Source organism: Oncorhynchus keta, chromosome 28 (assembly GCF_023373465.1).
Source record: "Oncorhynchus keta strain PuntledgeMale-10-30-2019 chromosome 28, Oket_V2, whole genome shotgun sequence".
Classification (NCBI taxonomy): Eukaryota; Metazoa; Chordata; class Actinopteri; order Salmoniformes; family Salmonidae; genus Oncorhynchus; species Oncorhynchus keta.
The window spans coordinates 1,157,610-1,180,328 of NC_068448.1; the positions used below are offsets into that span (position 1 = coordinate 1,157,610).

The 22,719-nt window shown below is 41.3% G+C and overlaps 1 protein-coding gene across 1 annotated transcript in view; it reads left to right on the top strand.

The window, feature by feature from the left end:
• camkvl (CaM kinase-like vesicle-associated, like) overlaps positions 1-22,719 on the top strand; it is a 94,839-nt gene that overhangs the window by 22,573 nt on the left and 49,547 nt on the right. The window contains exons 5-6 of the mRNA XM_052484156.1: positions 8,400-8,520; positions 9,505-9,580. Coding sequence (XP_052340116.1) covers positions 8,400-8,520; positions 9,505-9,580 — 197 coding nt within the window. The remainder of the gene's footprint in view (positions 1-8,399; positions 8,521-9,504; positions 9,581-22,719) is intronic.

Genomic DNA, 22,719 nt, shown 5'->3' on the forward strand with positions numbered 1-22,719 from the left:
TCAAATCAGGCTACCTAAAGGGAGTTCAAATCAGGCTACCTAAAGGGAGTTCAAATCAGGCTACCTAAAGGGAGTTCAAATCAGGCTACCTAAAGGGAGTTCTAATCAGGCTACCTAAACGGAGTTCAAATCAGGCTACCGAAAGGGAGTTCTAATCAGGATACCTAAAGGGGAATTCTAATCAGGCTACCTAAAGGGGAGTTCTAATCAGGCTACCTAAAGGGGAGTTCTAATCAGGCTACCTAAAGGGGAGTTCAAATCAGGCAACCTAAAGGAAGTTCAAATCAGGATACCTGAAGGGGAGTTCAAATCAGGCTACCTAAAGGAAGTTCAAATCAGGCTACCTAAATGAAATTCAAATCAGGCTACCTAAAGGAAGTTCAAATCAGGCTACCTAAAGGGAGTTCAAATCAGGCTGGCTACCTAAAGGGAGTTCTAATCAGGCTACCTAAAGGGAGTTCTAATCAGGCTACCTAAAGGGAGTTCAAATCAGGCTACCTAAAGGGGAGTTCAAATCAGGCTACCTAAAGGAAGTTCAAATCAGGATACCTAAATGAAATTCAAATCAGGCTACCTAAAGGAAGTTCAAATCAGAATACCTAAAGGGAGTTCAAATCAGGCTGGCTACCTAAAGGGAGTTCTAATCAGGCTACCTAAAGGGAGTTCTAATCAGGCTACCTAAAGGGAGTTCAAATCAGGCTACCTAATGGGAGTTCAAATCAGGCTACCTAAAGGGAGTTCTAATCAGGATACCTAAAGGGGAGTTCTAATCAGGCTACCTAAAGGGGAGTTCTAATCAGGCTACCTAAAGGGAGTTCTAATCAGGCTACCTAAAGGGGAGTTCAAATCAGGCTACCTAAAGGAAGTTCAAATCAGGATACCTAAAGGGGAGTTCAAATCAGGCTACCTAAAGGAAGTTCAAATCAGGATACCTAAATGAAATTCAAATCAGGCTACCTAAAGGAAGTTCAAATCAGGCTACCTAAAGGGAGTTCAAATCAGGCTGGCTACCTAAAGGGAGTTCTAATCAGGCTACCTAAAGGGAGTTCTAATCAGGCTACCTAAAGGGAGTTCAAATCAGGCTACCTAAAGGGGAGTTCAAATCAGGCTACCTAAAGGAAGTTCAAATCAGGATACCTAAATGAAATTCAAATCAGGCTACCTAAAGGAAGTTCAAATCAGAATACCTAAAGGGAGTTCAAATCAGGCTGGCTACCTAAAGGGAGTTCTAATCAGGCTACCTAAAGTGAGTTCTAATCAGGCTACCTAAAGGGAGTTCAAATCAGGCTACCTAATGGGAGTTCAAATCAGGCTACCTAAAGGGAGTTCTAATCAGGATACCTAAAGGGGAGTTCTAATCAGGCTACCTAAAGGGGAGTTCTAATCAGGCTACCTAAAGGGGAGTTCTAATCAGGCTACCTAAAGGGGAGTTCAAATCAGGCTACCTAAAGGAAGTTCAAATCAGGATACCTAAAGGGGAGTTCAAATCAGGCTACCTAAAGGAAGTTCAAATCAGGATACCTAAATGAAATTCAAATCAGGCTACCTAAAGGAAGTTCAAATCAGAATACCTAAAGGGAGTTCAAATCAGGCTGGCTACCTAAAGGGAGTTCTAATCAGGCTACCTACAGGGAGTTCTAATCAGGCTACCTAAAGGGAGTTCAAATCAGGCTACCTAATGGGAGTTCAAATCAGGCTACCTAAAGGGAGTTCTAATCAGGATACCTAAAGGGGAGTTCTAATCAGGCTACCTAAAGGGGAGTTCTAATCAGGCTACCTAAAGGGGAGTTCTAATCAGGCTACCTAAAGGGAAGTTCAAATCAGGCTACCTAAAGTGGAGTTCAAATCAGGATACCTAAAGGGGAGTTCAAATCAGGCTACCTAAAGGAAGTTCAAATCAGGCTACCTAAAGGGAGTTCTAATCAGGCTACCTAAAGGGGAGTTCAAATCAGGCTACCTAAAGGGGAGTTCAAATCAGGCCACCTAAAGGGAGTTCTAATCAGGATACCTAAAGGGGAGTTCTAATCAGGCTACCTAAAGGGGAGTTCTAATCAGGCTACCTAAAGGGGAGTTCTAATCAGGCTACCTAAAGGGGAGTTCAAATCAGGCTACCTAAAGGAAGTTCAAATCAGGCTACCTAAAGGGAGTTCAAATCAGGCTACCTAAATGGAGTTCAAATCAGGCTACCTAAAGGGAGTTCAAATCAGGCTACCTAAAGGAGTTCTAATCAGGCTACCTAAACAGAGTTCAAATCAGGCTACCGAAAGGGAGTTCTAATCAGGATACCTAAAGGGGAGTTCTAATCAGGCTACCTAAAGGGGAGTTCAAATCAGGCAACCTAAAGGAAGTTCAAATCAGGATACCTGAAGGGGAGTTCAAATCAGGCTACCTAAAGGAAGTTCAAATCAGGCTACCTAAATGAAATTCAAATCAGGCTACCTAAAGGAAGTTCAAATCAGGCTACCTAAAGGGAGTTCAAATCAGGCTGGCTACCTAAAGGGAGTTCTAATCAGGCTACCTAAAGGGAGTTCTAATCAGGCTACCTAAAGGAGTTCAAATCAGGCTACCTAAAGGGAGTTCAAATCAGGCTACCTAAAGGGAGTTCAAATCAGGCTACCTAAAGGGAGTTCAAATCAGGCTACCTAAAGGGAGTTCAAATCAGGCTACCTAAAGGGAGTTCAAATCAGGCTACCTAAAGGAGTTCAAATCAGGCTACCTAAAGGAGTTCTAATCAGGCTACCTAAACGGAGTTCAAATCAGGCTACCGAAAGGGAGTTCTAATCAGGATACCTAAAGGGAGTTCTAATCAGGCTACCTAAAGGGGAGTTCTAATCAGGCTACCTAAAGGGAGTTCTAATCAGGCTACCTAAAGGGGAGTTCAAATCAGGCTACCTAAAGGAAGTTCAAATCAGGATACCTAAAGGGGAGTTCAAATCAGGCTACCTAAAGGAAGTTCAAATCAGGATACCTAAATGAAATTCAAATCAGGCTACCTAAAGAAAGTTCAAATCAGGCTACCTAAAGGGAGTTCAAATCAGGCTGGCTACCTAAAGGAGTTCTAATCAGGCTACCTAAAGGGAGTTCTAATCAGGCTACCTAAAGGAGTTCAAATCAGGCTACCTAAAGGAGTTCAAATCAGGCTACCTAAAGGAGTTCAAATCAGGCTACCTAAAGGGAGTTCAAATCAGGCTACCTAAAGGGAGTTCAAATCAGGCTACCTAAAGGGAGTTCAAATCAGGCTACCTAAAGGGAGTTCTAATCAGGCTACCTAAACGGAGTTCAAATCAGGCTACCGAAAGGGAGTTCTAATCAGGATACCTAAAGGGAGTTCTAATCAGGCTACCTAAAGGGGAGTTCTAATCAGGCTACCTAAAGGGGAGTTCTAATCAGGCTACCTAAAGGGGAGTTCAAATCAGGCAACCTAAAGGAAGTTCAAATCAGGATACCTGAAGGGAGTTCAAATCAGGCTACCTAAAGGAAGTTCAAATCAGGCTACCTAAATGAAATTCAAATCAGGCTACCTAAAGGAAGTTCAAATCAGGCCACCTAAAGGGAGTTCAAATCAGGCTGGCTACCTAAAGGGAGTTCTAATCAGGCTACCTAAAGGGAGTTCTAATCAGGCTACCTAAAGGGAGTTCAAATCAGGCTACCTAAAGGGAGTTCAAATCAGGCTACCTAAAGGGAGTTCTAATCAGGATACCTAAAGGGGAGTTCTAATCAGGCTACCTAAAGGGGAGTTCTAATCAGGCTACCTAAAGGGGAGTTCTAAAGGGGAGTTCAAATCAGGCTACCTAAAGTGGAGTTCAAATCAGGATACCTGAAGGGGAGTTCAAATCAGGCTACCTAAAGGAAATTCAAATCAGGCTACCTAAAGGAAATTCAAATCAGGCTACCTAAAGGGAGTTCTAATCAGGCTACCTAAAGGGGAGTTCAAATCAGGCTACCTAAAGGGGAGTTCAAATCAGGCCACCTAAAGGGAGTTCTAATCAGGATACCTAAAGGGGAGTTCTAATCAGGCTACCTAAAGGGGAGTTCTAATCAGGCTCCCTAAAGGGGAGTTCTAATCAGGCTACCTAAAGGGGAGTTCAAATCAGGCTACCTAAAGGAAGTTCAAATCAGGCTACCTAAAGGGAGTTCAAATCAGGCTACCTAAAGGGAGTTCAAATCAGGCTACCTAAAGGGAGTTCAAATCAGGCTACCTAAAGGGAGTTCTAATCAGGCTACCTAAACGGAGTTCAAATCAGGCTACCGAAAGGAGTTCTAATCAGGATACCTAAAGGGGAATTCTAATCAGGCTACCTAAAGGGGAGTTCTAATCAGGCTACCTAAAGGGAGTTCTAATCAGGCTACCTAAAGGGAGTTCAAATCAGGCTACCTAAAGGGAGTTCAAATCAGGCTACCTAAAGGGAGTTCTAATCAGGATACCTAAAGGGGAGTTCTAATCAGGCTACCTAAAGGGAGTTCTAATCAGGTTACCTAAAGGGAGTTCTAATCAGGCTACCTAAAGGGAGTTCTAATCAGGCTACCTAAAGGAAGTTCAAATCAGGATACCTAAAGGGGAGTTCAAATCAGGCTACCTAAAGGAAGTTCAAATCAGGCTACCTAAAGGAAATTCAAATCAGGCTACCTAAAGGAAGTTCAAATCAGGCTACCTAAAGGGAGTTCTAATCAGGCTACCTAAAGGGGAGTTCAAATCAGGCTACCTAAAGGGGAGTTCAAATCAGGCCACCTAAAGGGAGTTCTAATCAGGATACCTAAAGGGGAGTTCTAATCAGGCTACCTAAAGGGGAGTTCTAATCAGGCTACCTAAAGGGGAGTTCTAATCAGGCTACCTAAAGGGGAGTTCAAATCAGGCTACCTAAAGGAAGTTCAAATCAGGCTACCTAAAGGGAGTTCAAATCAGGCTACCTAAAGGGAGTTCAAATCAGGCTACCTAAAGGAGTTCAAATCAGGCTACCTAAAGGGAGTTCTAATCAGGCTACCTAAACGGAGTTCAAATCAGGCTACCGAAAGGGAGTTCTAATCAGGATACCTAAAGGGAGTTCTAATCAGGCTACCTAAAGGAAGTTCAAATCAGGCTACCTAAAGGAAATTCAAATCAGGCTACCTAAAGGAAATTCAAATCAGGCTACCTAAAGGGAGTTCTAATCAGGCTACCTAAAGGGGAGTTCAAATCAGGCTACCTAAAGGGGAGTTCAAATCAGGCCACCTAAAGGGAGTTCTAATCAGGATACCTAAAGGGGAGTTCTAATCAGGCTACCTAAAGGGGAGTTCTAATCAGGCTACCTAAAGGGGAGTTCTAATCAGGCTACCTAAAGGGAGTTCAAATCAGGCTACCTAAAGGAAGTTCAAATCAGGCTACCTAAAGGGAGTTCAAATCAGGCTACCTAAAGGGAGTTCAAATCAGGCTACCTAAAGGGAGTTCAAATCAGGCTACCTAAAGGGAGTTCTAATCAGGCTACCTAAACGGAGTTCAAATCAGGCTACCGAAAGGGAGTTCTAATCAGGATACCTAAAGGGGAATTCTAATCAGGCTACCTAAAGGGGAGTTCTAATCAGGCTACCTAAAGGGGAGTTCTAATCAGGCTACCTAAAGGGGAGTTCAAATCAGGCAACCTAAAGGAAGTTCAAATCAGGATACCTGAAGGGGAGTTCAAATCAGGCTACCTAAAGGAAGTTCAAATCAGGCTACCTAAATGAAATTCAAATCAGGCTACCTAAAGGAAGTTCAAATCAGGCTACCTAAAGGGAGTTCAAATCAGGCTGGCTACCTAAAGGGAGTTCTAATCAGGCTACCTAAAGGGAGTTCTAATCAGGCTACCTAAAGGGAGTTCAAATCAGGCTACCTAAAGGGAGTTCAAATCAGGCTACCTAAAGGGAGTTCAAATCAGGCTACCTAAAGGGAGTTCAAATCAGGCTACCTAAAGGGGAGTTCAAATCAGGCTACCTAAAGGGAGTTCAAATCAGGCTACCTAAAGGGAGTTCAAATCAGGCTACCTAAAGGGAGTTCTAATCAGGCTACCTAAAGGGAGTTCTAATCAGGCTACCTAAAGGGAGTTCAAATCAGGCTACCTAAAGGGATTTCTAATCAGGATACCTAAAGGGGAGTTCTAATCAGGCTACCTAAAGGGAGTTCAAATCAGGCTACCTAAAGGGAGTTCAAATCAGGCTACCTAAAGGGAGTTCTAATCAGGCTACCTAAAGGGAGTTCTAATCAGGCTACCTAAAGGGAGTTCAAATCAGGCTACCTAAAGGGATTTCTAATCAGGATACCTAAAGGGGAGTTCTAATCAGGCTACCTAAAGGGGAGTTCTAATCAGGCTACCTAAAGGGGAGTTCAAATCAGGCTACCTAAAGGAAGTTCAAATCAGGATACCTAAAGGGGAGTTCAAATCAGGCTACCTAAAGGAAGTTCAAATCAGGCTACCTAAAGGAAATTCAAATCAGGCTACCTAAAGGAAGTTCAAATCAGGCTACCTAAAGGGAGTTCTAATCAGGCTACCTAAAGGGGAGTTCAAATCAGGCTGGCTACCTAAAGGGAGTTCTAATCAGGCTACCTAAAGGGAGTTCAAATCAGGCTACCTAAAGGGAGTTCAAATCAGGCTACCTAAAGGGAGTTCAAATCAGGCTACCTAAAGGGAGTTCAAATCAGGCTACCTAAAGGGAGTTCAAATCAGGCTACCTAAAGGGAGTTCTAATCAGGATACCTAAAGGGGAGTTCTAATCAGGCTACCTAAAGGGGAGTTCTAATCAGGCTACCTAAGGGGGAGTTCTAATCAGGCTACCTAAAGGGGAGTTCAAATCAGGCTACCTAAAGGGGAGTTCAAATCAGGCTACCTAAAGGGGAGTTCAAATCAGGCTACCTAAAGGGAGTTCAAATCAGGCTACCTAAAGGGAGTTCAAATCAGGCTACCTAAAGGAAATTCAAATCAGTATTAAGATAAGCAGAGTGTTTACATGACTAGTATTAAGATAAGTAGTGTTTACATGACTAGTATTAAGATAAGTAGTGTTTACATGACTAGTATTAAGATAAGTAGTGTTTACATGACTAGTATTAAGATAAGTAGTGTTTACATGACTAGTATTATGATAAGGAGTGTTTACATGACTAGTATTAAGATAAGCAGAGTGTTTACATGACTAGTATTAAGATAAGCAGAGTGTTTACATGACTAGTATTAAGATAAGTGTTTACATGACTAGTATTAAGATAAGTAGTGTTTACATGACTAGTATTAAGATAAGTAGTGTTTACATGACCAGTATTAAGATAAGTAGTGTTTACATGACTAGTATTAAGATAAGTCAAGTGTTTACATGACTAGTATTAAGATAAGTCAAGTGTTTACATGACTAGTATTAAGATAAGCAGAGTGTTTACATGACTAGTATTAAGATAAGTCAAGTGTTTACATGACTAGTATTAAGATAAACAGAGTGTTTACATGACTAGTATTAAGATAAGTCAAGTGTTTACATGACTAGTATTAAGATAAGTCAAGTGTTTACATGACTAGTATTAAGATAAGTCAAGTGTTTACATGACTAGTATTAAGATAAGTAGTGTTTACATGACTAGTATTAAGATAAGTAGTGTTTACATGACTAGTATTAAGATAAGTCAAGTGTTTACATGACTAGTATTAAGATAAGTCAAGTGTTTACATGACTAGTATTAAGATAAGTCAAGTGTTTACATGACTAGTATTAAGATAAGTAGTGTTTACATGACTAGTATTAAGATAAGTAGTGTTTACATGACTAGTATTAAGATAAGTAGTGTTTACATGACTAGTATTAAGATAAGTAGTGTTTACATGACTAGTATTAAGATAAGTAGTGTTTACATGACTAGTATTAAGATAAGTAAAGTGTTTACATGACTAGTATTAAGATAAGTCAGGTGTTTACATGACTAGTATTAAGATAAGTAGTGTTTACATGACTAGTATTAAGATAAGTCAAGTGTTTACATGACTAGTATTAAGATAAGTAGTGTTTACATGACTAGTATTAAGATAAGTAGTGTTTACATGACTAGTATTAAGATAAGTAGTGTTTACATGACTAGCATTAAGATAAGTAGTGTTTACATGACTAGTATTAAGATAAGTAGTGTTTACATGACTAGTATTAAGATAAGTAGTGTTTACATGACTAGTATTAAGATAAGTCAAGTGTTTACATGACTAGTATTAAGATAAGTAGTGTTTACATGACTAGTATTAAGTTAAGTAGTGTTTACATGACTAGTATTAAGATAAGTAGTGTTTACATGACTAGTATTAAGATAAGTCAAGTGTTTACATGACTAGCATTAGAACCATGGTAAAGATATGAAGCTCTCTACCTGCTCTCGTGTGTGTGTGTGTGTGGTGTGTTTTGTGGTTCTACAGTTGGAGAACCTGATGTACTACACAGAGAACAATCACAACAAAGTGGTTCTGCGGGATTTCTACCTGTCCAAGTTTGAGAACGGTTCCATCACAGAACCCTGTGGAACACCGGAGTACCTGGGTAAGGACCTCTCGCTCTTCCCCCTCTTTCTGCTCTCCTCCTCTCTGTGTTTCCCTTCTGTCCTCCTCCTCCAGTCCTCTATCTACAATCATGGGAAGCTCAGTCATTCACACAGCAGACTAGTTACATTAATCAGATAAATAATGAGAGCTGGAGAAAGAGAGGAAGGGAAATAAATTAACTGATCAAAATAAGAGTGGAAATAAAGGAGGGCTGAAAGAGACGAGAGAGAGGAGAGAGAGGGGAGAGAGAGGGAAGAGAGAGGAGGAGAAAGAGGAGAGAGAGGGGAGAGAGAGGAGAGAGAGGGAGGAGAGAGAGGAGAGAGAGGAGAGAGAGGAGAGAGAGAGGGAAGACCTTCTCTCTGTCCCCCCACCTCTCCATCACCCCTTAACCTTCTCTCTGTCCCCCCACCTCTCCATCACCCCTTAATCTTCTCTCTGTCCCCCCACCTCTCCATCACCCCTTAACCTTCTCTCTGTCCCCCCACCTCTCCATCACCCCTTAACCTTCTCTCTGTCCCCCCACCTCTCCATCACCCCTTAACCTTCTCTCTGTCCCCCTCACCTCTCCATCACCCCTTAACCTTCTCTCTGTCCCCCACCTCTCCATCACCCCTTAACCTTCTCTCTGTCCCCCACCTCTCCATCACCCCTTAACCTTCTCTCTGTCCCCCCCACCTCGCCATCACCCCTTAACCTTCTCTCTGTCCCCCCACCTCTCCATCACCCCTTAACCTTCTCTCTGTCCCCCCACCTCTCCATCACCCCTTAACCTTCTCTCTGTCCCCCCACCTCTCCATCACCCCTTAACCTTCTCTCTGTCCCCCCACCTCTCCATCACCCCTTAACCTTGTCTCTGTCCCCTCCCCTCTCCATCACCCCTTAACCTTCTCTCTGTCCCCCCACCTGTCCATCTTCCCTTAACCTTGTCTCTATTTCTCTCACTCGCTCTCAATTCAATTTCAATTCTCTCTCTCTCTCCCAGCTCCTGAGGTTGTGGCCAGACATCGATACGGTCGACCGGTGGACTGTTGGGCAGTAGGGGTCATCATGTATATACTGTGAGTGTTCATAGAGGAGTTATAACATGTACATACTGTGAGTGTTCATAGAGGAGTTATAACATGTCGGCTACATACTGTGAGTGTTCATAGAGGAGTTATAACATGTCGGACTCATACTGTGTGACTAGTCCTGTCCCCAGTAGTAACATCATAATGACTAGTCCTGTCCCCAGTAGTAACATCATAATGACTAGTCCTGTCCCCAGTAATAACATCATAATGACTAGTCCTGTCCCCAGTAGTAACATCATAATGACTAGTCCTGTCCCCAGTAATAACATCATAATGACTAGTCCCCAGTAATAACATCATAATGACTAGTCCTGTCCCCAGTAGTAACATCATAATGACTAGTCCTGTCCCCAGTAATAACAGTCATCCCCAGTGTAACATCATAATGACTAGTCCTGTCCAGTAGTAACATCATAATGACTAGTCCTGTCCCCAGTAGTAACATCATAATGACTAGTCCTGTCCCCAGTAGTAACATCATAATGACTAGTCCTGTCCCCAGTAGTAACATCATAATGACTAGTCCTGTCCCCAGTAGTAACATCATAATGACTAGTCCTGTCCCCAGTAGTAACATCATAATGACTAGTCCTGTCCCCAGTAATAACATCATAATGACTAGTCCTGTCCCCAGTAATAACATCATAATGACTAGTCCTGTCCCCAGTAGTAACATCATAATGACTAGTCCTGTCCCCAGTAATAACATCATAATGACTAGTCCTGTCCCCAGTAGTAACATCATAATGACTAGTCCTGTCCCCAGTAGTAACATCATAATGACTAGTCCTGTCCCCAGTAGTAACATCATAATGACTAGTCCTGTCCCCAGTAGTAACATCATAATGACTAGTCCTGTCCCCAGTAGTAACATCATAATGACTAGTCCTGTCCCCAGTAGTAACATCATAATGACTAGTCCTGTCCCCAGTAGTAACATCATAATGACTAGTCCTGTCCCCAGTAGTAACATCATAATGACTAGTCCTGTCCCCAGTAGTAACATCATAATGTAGTAACATCAGTAATGACTAGTGTCCACATCATAATGACTAGTCCTGTCCCCAGTAGTAACATCATAATGACTAGTCCTGTCCCCAGTAGTAACATCATAATGACTAGTCCTGTCCCCAGTAGTAACATCATAATGACTAGTCCTGTCCCCAGTAGTAACATCATAATGACTAGTCCTGTCCCCAGTAGTAACATCATAATGACTAGTCCTGTCCCCAGTAGTAACATCATAATGACTAGTCCTGTCCCCAGTAGTAACATCATAATGACTAGTCCTGTCCCCAGTAGTAACATCATAATGACTAGTCCTGTCCCCAGTAGTAACATCATAATGACTAGTCCTGTCCCCAGTAGTAACATCATAATGACTAGTCCTGTCCCCAGTAATAACATCATAATGACTAGTCCTGTCCCCAGTAGTAACATCATAATGACTAGTCCTGTCCCCAGTAGTAACATCATAATGACTAGTCCTGTCCCCAGTAGTAACATCATAATGACTAGTCCTGTCCCCAGTAATAACATCATAATGACTAGTCCTGTCCCCAGTAGTAACATCATAATGACTAGTCCTGTCCCCAGTAGTAACATCATAATGACTAGTCCTGTCCCCAGTAGTAACATCATAATGACTAGTCCTGTCCCCAGTAGTAACATCATAATGACTAGTCCTGTCCCCAGTAGTAACATCATAATGACTAGTCCTGTCCCCAGTAATAACATCATAATGACTAGTCCCCAGTAGTAACATCATAATGACTAGTCCTGTCCCCAGTAGTAACATCATAATGACTAGTCCTGTCCCCAGTAATAACATCATAATGACTAGTCCTGTCCCCAGTAATAACATCATAATGACTAGTCCTGTCCCCAGTAATAACATCATAATGACTAGTCCTGTCCCCAGTAGTAACATCATAATGACTAGTCCTGTCCCCAGTAATAACATCATAATGACTAGTCCTGTCCCCAGTAGTAACATCATAATGACTAGTCCTGTCCCCAGTAATAACATCATAATGACTAGTCCTGTCCCCAGTAATAACATCATAATGACTAGTCCTGTCCCCAGTAATAACATCATAATGACTAGTCCTGTCCCCAGTAATAACATCATAATGACTAGTCCTGTCCCCAGTAATAACATCATAATGACTAGTCCTGTCCCCAGTAGTAACATCATAATGACTAGTCCTGTCCCCAGTAGTAACATCATAATGACTAGTCCTGTCCCCAGTAATAACATCATAATGACTAGTCCTGTCCCCAGTAGTAACATCATAATGACTAGTCCTGTCCCCAGTAGTAACATCATAATGACTAGTCCTGTCCCCAGTAGTAACTCATCACAATGACTAGTCCTGTCCCCAGTAATAACATCATAATGACTAGTCCTGTCCCCAGTAGTAACATCATAATGACTAGTCCTGTCCCCAGTAGTAACTCATCATAATGACTATTCCTGTCCCCAGTAATAACATCATAATGACTAGTCCTGTCCCCAGTAGTAACTCATCATAATGACTAGTCCTGTCCCCAGTAGTAACATCATAATGACTAGTCCTGTCCCCAGTAATAACATCATAATGACTAGTCCTGTCCCCAGTAATAACATCATAATGACTAGTCCTGTCCCCAGTAGTAACATCATAATGACTAGTCCTGTCCCCAGTAGTAACATCATAATGACTAGTCCTGTCCCCAGTAATAACATCATAATGACTAGTGCTGTCCCCAGTAGTAACATCATAATGACTAGTCCTGTCCCCAGTAATAACATCATAATGACTAGTCCTGTCCCCAGTAATAACATCATAATGACTAGTCCTGTCCCCAGTAATAACATCATAATGACTAGTCCTGTCCCCAGTAATAACATCATAATGACTAGTCCTGTCCCCAGTAATAACATCATAATGACTAGTCCTGTCCCCAGTAATAACATCATAATGACTAGTCCTGTCCCCAGTAGTAACATCATAATGACTAGTCCTGTCCCCAGTAATAACATCATAATGACTAGTCCTGTCCCCAGTAATAACATCATAATGACTAGTCCTGTCCCCAGTAATAACATCATAATGACTAGTCCTGTCCCCAGTAATAACATCATAATGACTAGTCCTGTCCCCAGTAATAACATCATAATGACTAGTCCTGTCCCCAGTAATAACATCATAATGACTAGTCCTGTCCCCAGTAGTAACATCATAATGACTAGTCCTGTCCCCAGTAATAACATCATAATGACTAGTCCTGTCCCCAGTAATAACATCATAATGACTAGTCCTGTCCCCAGTAATAACATCATAATGACTAGTCCTGTCCCCAGTAGTAACTCATCATAATGACTAGTCCTGTCCCCAGTAGTAACATCATAATGACTAGTCATGTCCCCAGTAATAACATCATAATGACTAGTCCTGTCCCCAGTAATAACATCATAATGACTAGTCCTGTCCCCAGTAATAACATCATAATGACTAGTCCTGTCCCCAGTAGTAACTCATCATAATGACTAGTCCTGTCCCCAGTAGTAACATCATAATGACTAGTGCTGTCCCCAGTAATAACATCATAATGACTAGTCCTGTCCCCAGTAATAACATCATAATGACTAGTCCTGTCCCCAGTAATAACATCATAATGACTAGTCCTGTCCCCAGTAATAACATCATAATGACTAGTCCTGTCCCCAGTAATAACATCATAATGACTAGTCCTGTCCCCAGTAGTAACATCATAATGACTAGTCCTGTCCCCAGTAGTAACTCATCATAATGACTAGTCCTGTCCCCAGTAGTAACATCATAATGACTAGTCCTGTCCCCAGTAATAACATCATAATGACTAGTCCTGTCCCCAGTAATAACATCATAATGACTAGTCCTGTCCCCAGTAATAACATCATAATGACTAGTCCTGTCCCCAGTAGTAACATCATAATGACTAGTCCCCAGTAATAACATCATAATGACTAGTCCTGTCCCCAGTAGTAACATCATAATGACTAGTCCTGTCCCCAGTAATAACATCATAATGACTAGTCCTGTCCCCAGTAATAACATCATAATGACTAGTCCTGTCCCCAGTAATAACATCATAATGACTAGTCCTGTCCCCAGTAATAACATCATAATGACTAGTCCTGTCCCCAGTAATAACATCATAATGACTAGTGCTGTCCCCAGTAATAACATCATAATGACTAGTCCTGACCCCAGTAATAACATCATAATGACTAGTCCTGTCCCCAGTAGTAACATCATAATGACTAGTCCTGTCCCCAGTAATAACATCATAATGACTAGTCCTGTCCCCAGTAATAACATCATAATGACTAGTCCTGTCCCCAGTAGTAACATCATAATGACTAGTCCTGTCCCCAGTAATAACATCATAATGACTAGTCCCCAGTAATAACATCATAATGACTAGTCCTGTCCCCAGTAGTAACATCATAATGACTAGTCCTGTCCCCAGTAATAACATCATAATGACTAGTCCTGTCCCCAGTAATAACATCATAATGACTAGTCCTGTCCCCAGTAGTAACTCATCATAATGACTAGTCCTGTCCCCAGTAATAACATCATAATGACTAGTCCTGTCCCCAGTAGTAACATCATAATGACTAGTCCTGTCCCCAGTAGTAACATCATAATGACTAGTCCTGTCCCCAGTAATAACATCATAATGACTAGTCCTGTCCCCAGTAATAACATCATAATGACTAGTCCTGTCCCCAGTAATAACATCATAATGTCTAGTCCTGTCCCCAGTAGTAACATCATAATGACTAGTCCTGTCCCCAGTAATAACATCATAATGACTAGTCCCCAGTAATAACATCATAATGACTAGTCCCCAGTAATAACATCATAATGACTAGTCCTGTCCCCAGTAGTAACATCATAATGACTAGTCCTGTCCCCAGTAATAACATCATAATGACTAGTCCTGTCCCCAGTAATAACATCATAATGACTAGTCCTGTCCCCAGTAATAACATCATAATGACTAGTCCTGTCCCCAGTAGTAACATCATAATGACTAGTCCTGTCCCCAGTAATAACATCATAATGACTAGTCCTGTCCCCAGTAATAACATCATAATGACTAGTCCTGTCCCCAGTAATAATATCATAATGACTAGTCCTGTCCCCAGTAGTAACATCATAATGACTAGTCCTGTCCCCAGTAGTAACATCATAATGACTAGTCCCCAGTAGTAACATCATAATGACTAGTCCTGTCCCCAGTAGTAACATCATAATGACTAGTCCTGTCCCCAGTAATAACATCATAATGACTAGTCCTGTCCCCAGTAATAACATCATAATGACTAGTCCTGTCCCCAGTAGTAACATCATAATGACTAGTCCCCAGTAGTAACATCATAATGACTAGTCCTGTCCCCAGTAGTAACATCATAATGACTAGTCCTGTCCCCAGTAGTAACATCATAATGACTAGTCCTGTCCCCAGTAGTAACATCATAATGACTAGTCCTGTCCCCAGTAGTAACATCATAATGACTAGTCCCCAGTAGTAACATCATAATGACTAGTCCTGTCCCCAGTAGTAACATCATAATGACTAGTCCTGTCCCCAGTAGTAACATCATAATGACTAGTCCTGTCCCCAGTAATAACATCATAATGACTAGTCCTGTCCCCAGTAATAACATCATAATGACTAGTCCTGTCCCCAGTAGTAACATCATAATGACTAGTCCTGTCCCCAGTAGTAACATCATAATGACTAGTCCTGTCCCCAGTAATAACATCATAATGACTAGTCCTGTCCCCAGTAGTAACATCATAATGACTAGTCCTGTCCCCAGTAGTAACATCATAATGACTAGTCCTGTCCCCAGTAATAACATCATAATGACTAGTCCTGTCCCCAGTAATAACATCATAATGACTAGTCCTGTCCCCAGTAATAACATCATAATGACTAGTCCTGTCCCCAGTAGTAACATCATAATGACTAGTCCTGTCCCCAGTAGTAACTCATCATAATGACTAGTCCTGTCCCCAGTAATAACATCATAATGACTAGTCCTGTCCCCAGTAATAACATCATAATGACTAGTCCTGTCCCCAGTAGTAACTCATCATAATGACTAGTCCTGTCCCCAGTAGTAACATCATAATGACTAGTCCTGTCCCCAGTAATAACATCATAATGACTAGTCCTGTCCCCAGTAGTAACATCATAATGACTAGTCCTGTCCCCAGTAGTAACTCATCATAATGACTAGTCCTGTCCCCAGTAATAACATCATAATGACTAGTCCTGTCCCCAGTAGTAACTCATCATAATGACTAGTCCTGTCCCCAGTAATAACATCATAATGACTAGTCCTGTCCCCAGTAATAACATCATAATGACTAGTCCTGTCCCCAGTAGTAACATCATAATGACTAGTCCTGTCCCCAGTAGTAACATCATAATGACTAGTCCTGTCCCCAGTAGTAACATCATAATGACTAGTCCTGTCCCCAGTAGTAACATCATAATGACTAGTCCTGTCCCCAGTAATAACATCATAATGACTAGTCCTGTCCCCAGTAATAACATCATAATGACTAGTCCTGTCCCCAGTAATAACATCATAATGTCTAGTCCTGTCCCCAGTAGTAACATCATAATGACTAGTCCTGTCCCCAGTAATAACATCATAATGACTAGTCCCCAGTAATAACATCATAATGACTAGTCCCCAGTAATAACATCATAATGACTAGTCCTGTCCCCAGTAGTAACATCATAATGACTAGTCCTGTCCCCAGTAATAACATCATAATGACTAGTCCTGTCCCCAGTAATAACATCATAATGACTAGTCCTGTCCCCAGTAATAACATCATAATGACTAGTCCTGTCCCCAGTAGTAACATCATAATGACTAGTCCTGTCCCCAGTAATAACATCATAATGACTAGTCCTGTCCCCAGTAATAACATCATAATGACTAGTCCTGTCCCCAGTAATAACATCATAATGACTAGTCCTGTCCCCAGTAGTAACATCATAATGACTAGTCCTGTCCCCAGTAGTAACATCATAATGACTAGTCCCCAGTAGTAACATCATAATGACTAGTCCTGTCCCCAGTAGTAACATCATAATGACTAGTCCTGTCCCCAGTAATAACATCATAATGACTAGTCCTGTCCCCAGTAATAACATCATAATGACTAGTCCTGTCCCCAGTAGTAACATCATAATGACTAGTCCCCAGTAGTAACATCATAATGACTAGTCCTGTCCCCAGTAGTAACATCATAATGACTAGTCCTGTCCCCAGTAGTAACATCATAATGACTAGTCCTGTCCCCAGTAGTAACATCATAATGACTAGTCCTGTCCCCAGTAGTAACATCATAATGACTAGTCCCCAGTAGTAACATCATAATGACTAGTCCTGTCCCCAGTAGTAACATCATAATGACTAGTCCTGTCCCCAGTAGTAACATCATAATGACTAGTCCTGTCCCCAGTAATAACATCATAATGACTAGTCCTGTCCCCAGTAATAACATCATAATGACTAGTCCTGTCCCCAGTAGTAACATCATAATGACTAGTCCTGTCCCCAGTAGTAACATCATAATGACTAGTCCTGTCCCCAGTAATAACATCATAATGACTAGTCCTGTCCCCAGTAGTAACATCATAATGACTAGTCCTGTCCCCAGTAGTAACATCATAATGACTAGTCCTGTCCCCAGTAATAACATCATAATGACTAGTCCTGTCCCCAGTAATAACATCATAATGACTAGTCCTGTCCCCAGTAATAACATCATAATGACTAGTCCTGTCCCCAGTAGTAACATCATAATGACTAGTCCTGTCCCCAGTAGTAACTCATCATAATGACTAGTCCTGTCCCCAGTAATAACATCATAATGACTAGTCCTGTCCCCAGTAATAACATCATAATGACTAGTCCTGTCCCCAGTAGTAACTCATCATAATGACTAGTCCTGTCCCCAGTAGTAACATCATAATGACTAGTCCTGTCCCCAGTAATAACATCATAATGACTAGTCCTGTCCCCAGTAGTAACATCATAATGACTAGTCCTGTCCCCAGTAGTAACTCATCATAATGACTAGTCCTGTCCCCAGTAATAACATCATAATGACTAGTCCTGTCCCCAGTAGTAACTCATCATAATGACTAGTCCTGTCCCCAGTAATAACATCATAATGACTAGTCCTGTCCCCAGTAATAACATCATAATGACTAGTCCTGTCCCCAGTAGTAACATCATAATGACTAGTCCTGTCCCCAGTAGTAACATCATAATGACTAGTCCTGTCCCCAGTAATAACATCATAATGACTAGTCCTGTCCCCAGTAGTAACATCATAATGACTAGTCCTGTCCCCAGTAGTAACATCATAATGACTAGTCCTGTCCCCAGTAGTAACATCATAATGACTAGTCCTGTCCCCAGTAATAACATCATAATGACTAGTCCTGTCCCCAGTAATAACATCATAATGACTAGTCCTGTCCCCAGTAATAACATCATAATGACTAGTCCTGTCCCCAGTAGTAACATCATAATGACTAGTCCTGTCCCCAGTAATAACATCATAATGACTAGTCCCCAGTAATAACATCATAATGACTAGTCCCCAGTAATAACATCATAATGACTAGTCCTGTCCCCAGTAGTAACATCATAATGACTAGTCCTGTCCCCAGTAATAACATCATAATGACTAGTCCTGTCCCCAGTAATAACATCATAATGACTAGTCCTGTCCCCAGTAATAACATCATAATGACTAGTCCTGTCCCCAGTAGTAACATCATAATGACTAGTCCTGTCCCCAGTAATAACATCATAATGACTAGTCCTGTCCCCAGTAATAACATCATAATGACTAGTCCTGTCCCCAGTAATAACATCATAATGACTAGTCCTGTCCCCAGTAGTAACATCATAATGACTAGTCCTGTCCCCAGTAGTAACATCATAATGACTAGTCCCCAGTAGTAACATCATAATGACTAGTCCTGTCCCCAGTAGTAACATCATAATGACTAGTCCTGTCCCCAGTAATAACATCATAATGACTAGTCCTGTCCCCAGTAATAACATCATAATGACTAGTCCTGTCCCCAGTAGTAACATCATAATGACTAGTCCCCAGTAGTAACATCATAATGACTAGTCCTGTCCCCAGTAGTAACATCATAATGACTAGTCCTGTCCCCAGTAGTAACATCATAATGACTAGTCCTGTCCCCAGTAGTAACATCATAATGACTAGTCCTGTCCCCAGTAGTAACATCATAATGACTAGTCCCCAGTAGTAACATCATAATGACTAGTCCTGTCCCCAGTAGTAACATCATAATGACTAGTCCTGTCCCCAGTAGTAACATCATAATGACTAGTCCTGTCCCCAGTAATAACATCATAATGACTAGTCCTGTCCCCAGTAATAACATCATAATGACTAGTCCTGTCCCCAGTAGTAACATCATAATGACTAGTCCTGTCCCCAGTAGTAACATCATAATGACTAGTCCTGTCCCCAGTAATAACATCATAATGACTAGTCCTGTCCCCAGTAGTAACATCATAATGACTAGTCCTGTCCCCAGTAGTAACATCATAATGACTAGTCCTGTCCCCAGTAATAACATCATAATGACTAGTCCTGTCCCCAGTAATAACATCATAATGACTAGTCCTGTCCCCAGTAATAACATCATAATGACTAGTCCTGTCCCCAGTAGTAACATCATAATGACTAGTCCTGTCCCCAGTAGTAACTCATCATAATGACTAGTCCTGTCCCCAGTAATAACATCATAATGACTAGTCCTGTCCCCAGTAATAACATCATAATGACTAGTCCTGTCCCCAGTAGTAACATCATAATGACTAGTCCTGTCCCCAGTAGTAACATCATAATGACTAGTCCTGTCCCCAGTAATAACATCATAATGACTAGTCCTGTCCCCAGTAGTAACATCATAATGACTAGTCCTGTCCCCAGTAGTAACTCATCATAATGACTAGTCCTGTCCCCAGTAATAACATCATAATGACTAGTCCTGTCCCCAGTAGTAACTCATCATAATGACTAGTCCTGTCCCCAGTAATAACATCATAATGACTAGTCCTGTCCCCAGTAATAACATCATAATGACTAGTCCTGTCCCCAGTAATAACATCATAATGACTAGTCCTGTCCCCAGTAGTAACATCATAATGACTAGTCCTGTCCCCAGTAGTAACATCATAATGACTAGTCCTGTCCCCAGTAATAACATCATAATGACTAGTCCTGTCCCCAGTAATAACATCATAATGACTAGTCCTGTCCCCAGTAATAACATCATAATGACTAGTCCTGTCCCCAGTAATAACATCATAATGACTAGTCCTGTCCCCAGTAGTAACTCATCATAATGACTAGTCCTGTCCCCAGTAGTAACATCATAATGACTAGTCCTGTCCCCAGTAGTAACTCATCATAATGACTAGTCCTGTCCCCAGTAATAACATCATAATGACTAGTCCTGTCCCCAGTAGTAACTCATCATAATGACTAGTCCTGTCCCCAGTAATAACATCATAATGACTAGTCCTGTCCCCAGTAATAACATCATAATGACTAGTCCTGTCCCCAGTAATAACATCATAATGACTAGTCCTGTCCCCAGTAGTAACATCATAATGACTAGTCCTGTCCCCAGTAGTAACTCATCATAATGACTAGTCCTGTCCCCAGTAGTAACATCATAATGACTAGTCCTGTCCCCAGTAATAACATCATAATGACTAGTCCTGTCCCCAGTAATAACATCATAATGACTAGTCCTGTCCCCAGTAATAACATCATAATGACTAGTCCTGTCCCCAGTAGTAACATCATAATGACTAGTCCCCAGTAATAACATCATAATGACTAGTCCTGTCCCCAGTAGTAACATCATAATGACTAGTCCTGTCCCCAGTAATAACATCATAATGACTAGTCCTGTCCCCAGTAATAACATCATAATGACTAGTCCTGTCCCCAGTAATAACATCATAATGACTAGTCCTGTCCCCAGTAATAACATCATAATGACTAGTCCTGTCCCCAGTAATAACATCATAATGACTAGTCCTGTCCCCAGTAATAACATCATAATGACTAGTCCTGTCCCCAGTAATAACATCATAATGACTAGTCCTGTCCCCAGTAGTAACATCATAATGACTAGTCCTGTCCCCAGTAATAACATCATAATGACTAGTCCTGTCCCCAGTAATAACATCATAATGACTAGTCCTGTCCCCAGTAGTAACATCATAATGACTAGTCCTGTCCCCAGTAATAACATCATAATGACTAGTCCCCAGTAATAACATCATAATGACTAGTCCTGTCCCCAGTAGTAACATCATAATGACTAGTCCTGTCCCCAGTAATAACATCATAATGACTAGTCCTGTCCCCAGTAGTAACATCATAATGACTAGTCCTGTCCCCAGTAGTAACTCATCATAATGACTAGTCCTGTCCCCAGTAATAACATCATAATGACTAGTCCTGTCCCCAGTAGTAACATCATAATGACTAGTCCTGTCCCCAGTAGTAACATCATAATGACTAGTCCTGTCCCCAGTAATAACATCATAATGACTAGTCCTGTCCCTAGTAATAACATCATAATGACTAGTCCTGTCCCCAGTAATAACATCATAATGTCTAGTCCTGTCCCCAGTAGTAACATCATAATGACTAGTCCTGTCCCCAGTAATAACATCATAATGACTAGTCCCCAGTAATAACATCATAATGACTAGTCCCCAGTAATAACATCATAATGACTAGTCCCCAGTAATAACATCATAATGACTAGTCCTGTCCCCAGTAGTAACATCATAATGACTAGTCCTGTCCCCAGTAATAACATCATAATGACTAGTCCTGTCCCCAGTAATAACATCATAATGACTAGTCCTGTCCCCAGTAGTAACATCATAATGACTAGTCCTGTCCCCAGTAATAACATCATAATGACTAGTCCTGTCCCCAGTAATAACATCATAATGACTAGTCCTGTCCCCAGTAATAACATCATAATGACTAGTCCTGTCCCCAGTAGTAACATCATAATGACTAGTCCTGTCCCCAGTAGTAACATCATAATGACTAGTCCTGTCCCCAGTAGTAACATCATAATGACTAGTCCCCAGTAGTAACATCATAATGACTAGTCCTGTCCCCAGTAGTAACATCATAATGACTAGTCCCCAGTAGTAACATCATAATGACTAGTCCTGTCCCCAGTAGTAACATCATAATGACTAGTCCTGTCCCCAGTAATAACATCATAATGACTAGTCCTGTCCCCAGTAATAACATCATAATGACTAGTCCTGTCCCCAGTAGTAACATCATAATGACTAGTCCTGTCCCCAGTAGTAACATCATAATGACTAGTCCTGTCCCCAGTAGTAACATCATAATGACTAGTCCTGTCCCCAGTAGTAACATCATAATGACTAGTCCTGTCCCCAGTAGTAACATCATAATGACTAGTCCTGTCCCCAGTAGTAACATCATAATGACTAGTCCCCAGTAGTAACATCATAATGACTAGTCCTGTCCCCAGTAGTAACATCATAATGACTAGTCCTGTCCCCAGTAGTAACATCATAATGACTAGTCCTGTCCCCAGTAATAACATCATAATGACTAGTCCTGTCCCCAGTAATAACATCATAATGACTAGTCCTGTCCCCAGTAGTAACATCATAATGACTAGTCCTGTCCCCAGTAGTAACATCATAATGACTAGTCCTGTCCCCAGTAATAACATCATAATGACTAGTCCTGTCCCCAGTAGTAACATCATAATGACTAGTCCTGTCCCCAGTAGTAACATCATAATGACTAGTCCTGTCCCCAGTAATAACATCATAATGACTAGTCCTGTCCCCAGTAATAACATCATAATGACTAGTCCTGTCCCCAGTAATAACATCATAATGACTAGTCCTGTCCCCAGTAGTAACATCATAATGACTAGTCCTGTCCCCAGTAGTAACATCATAATGACTAGTCCTGTCC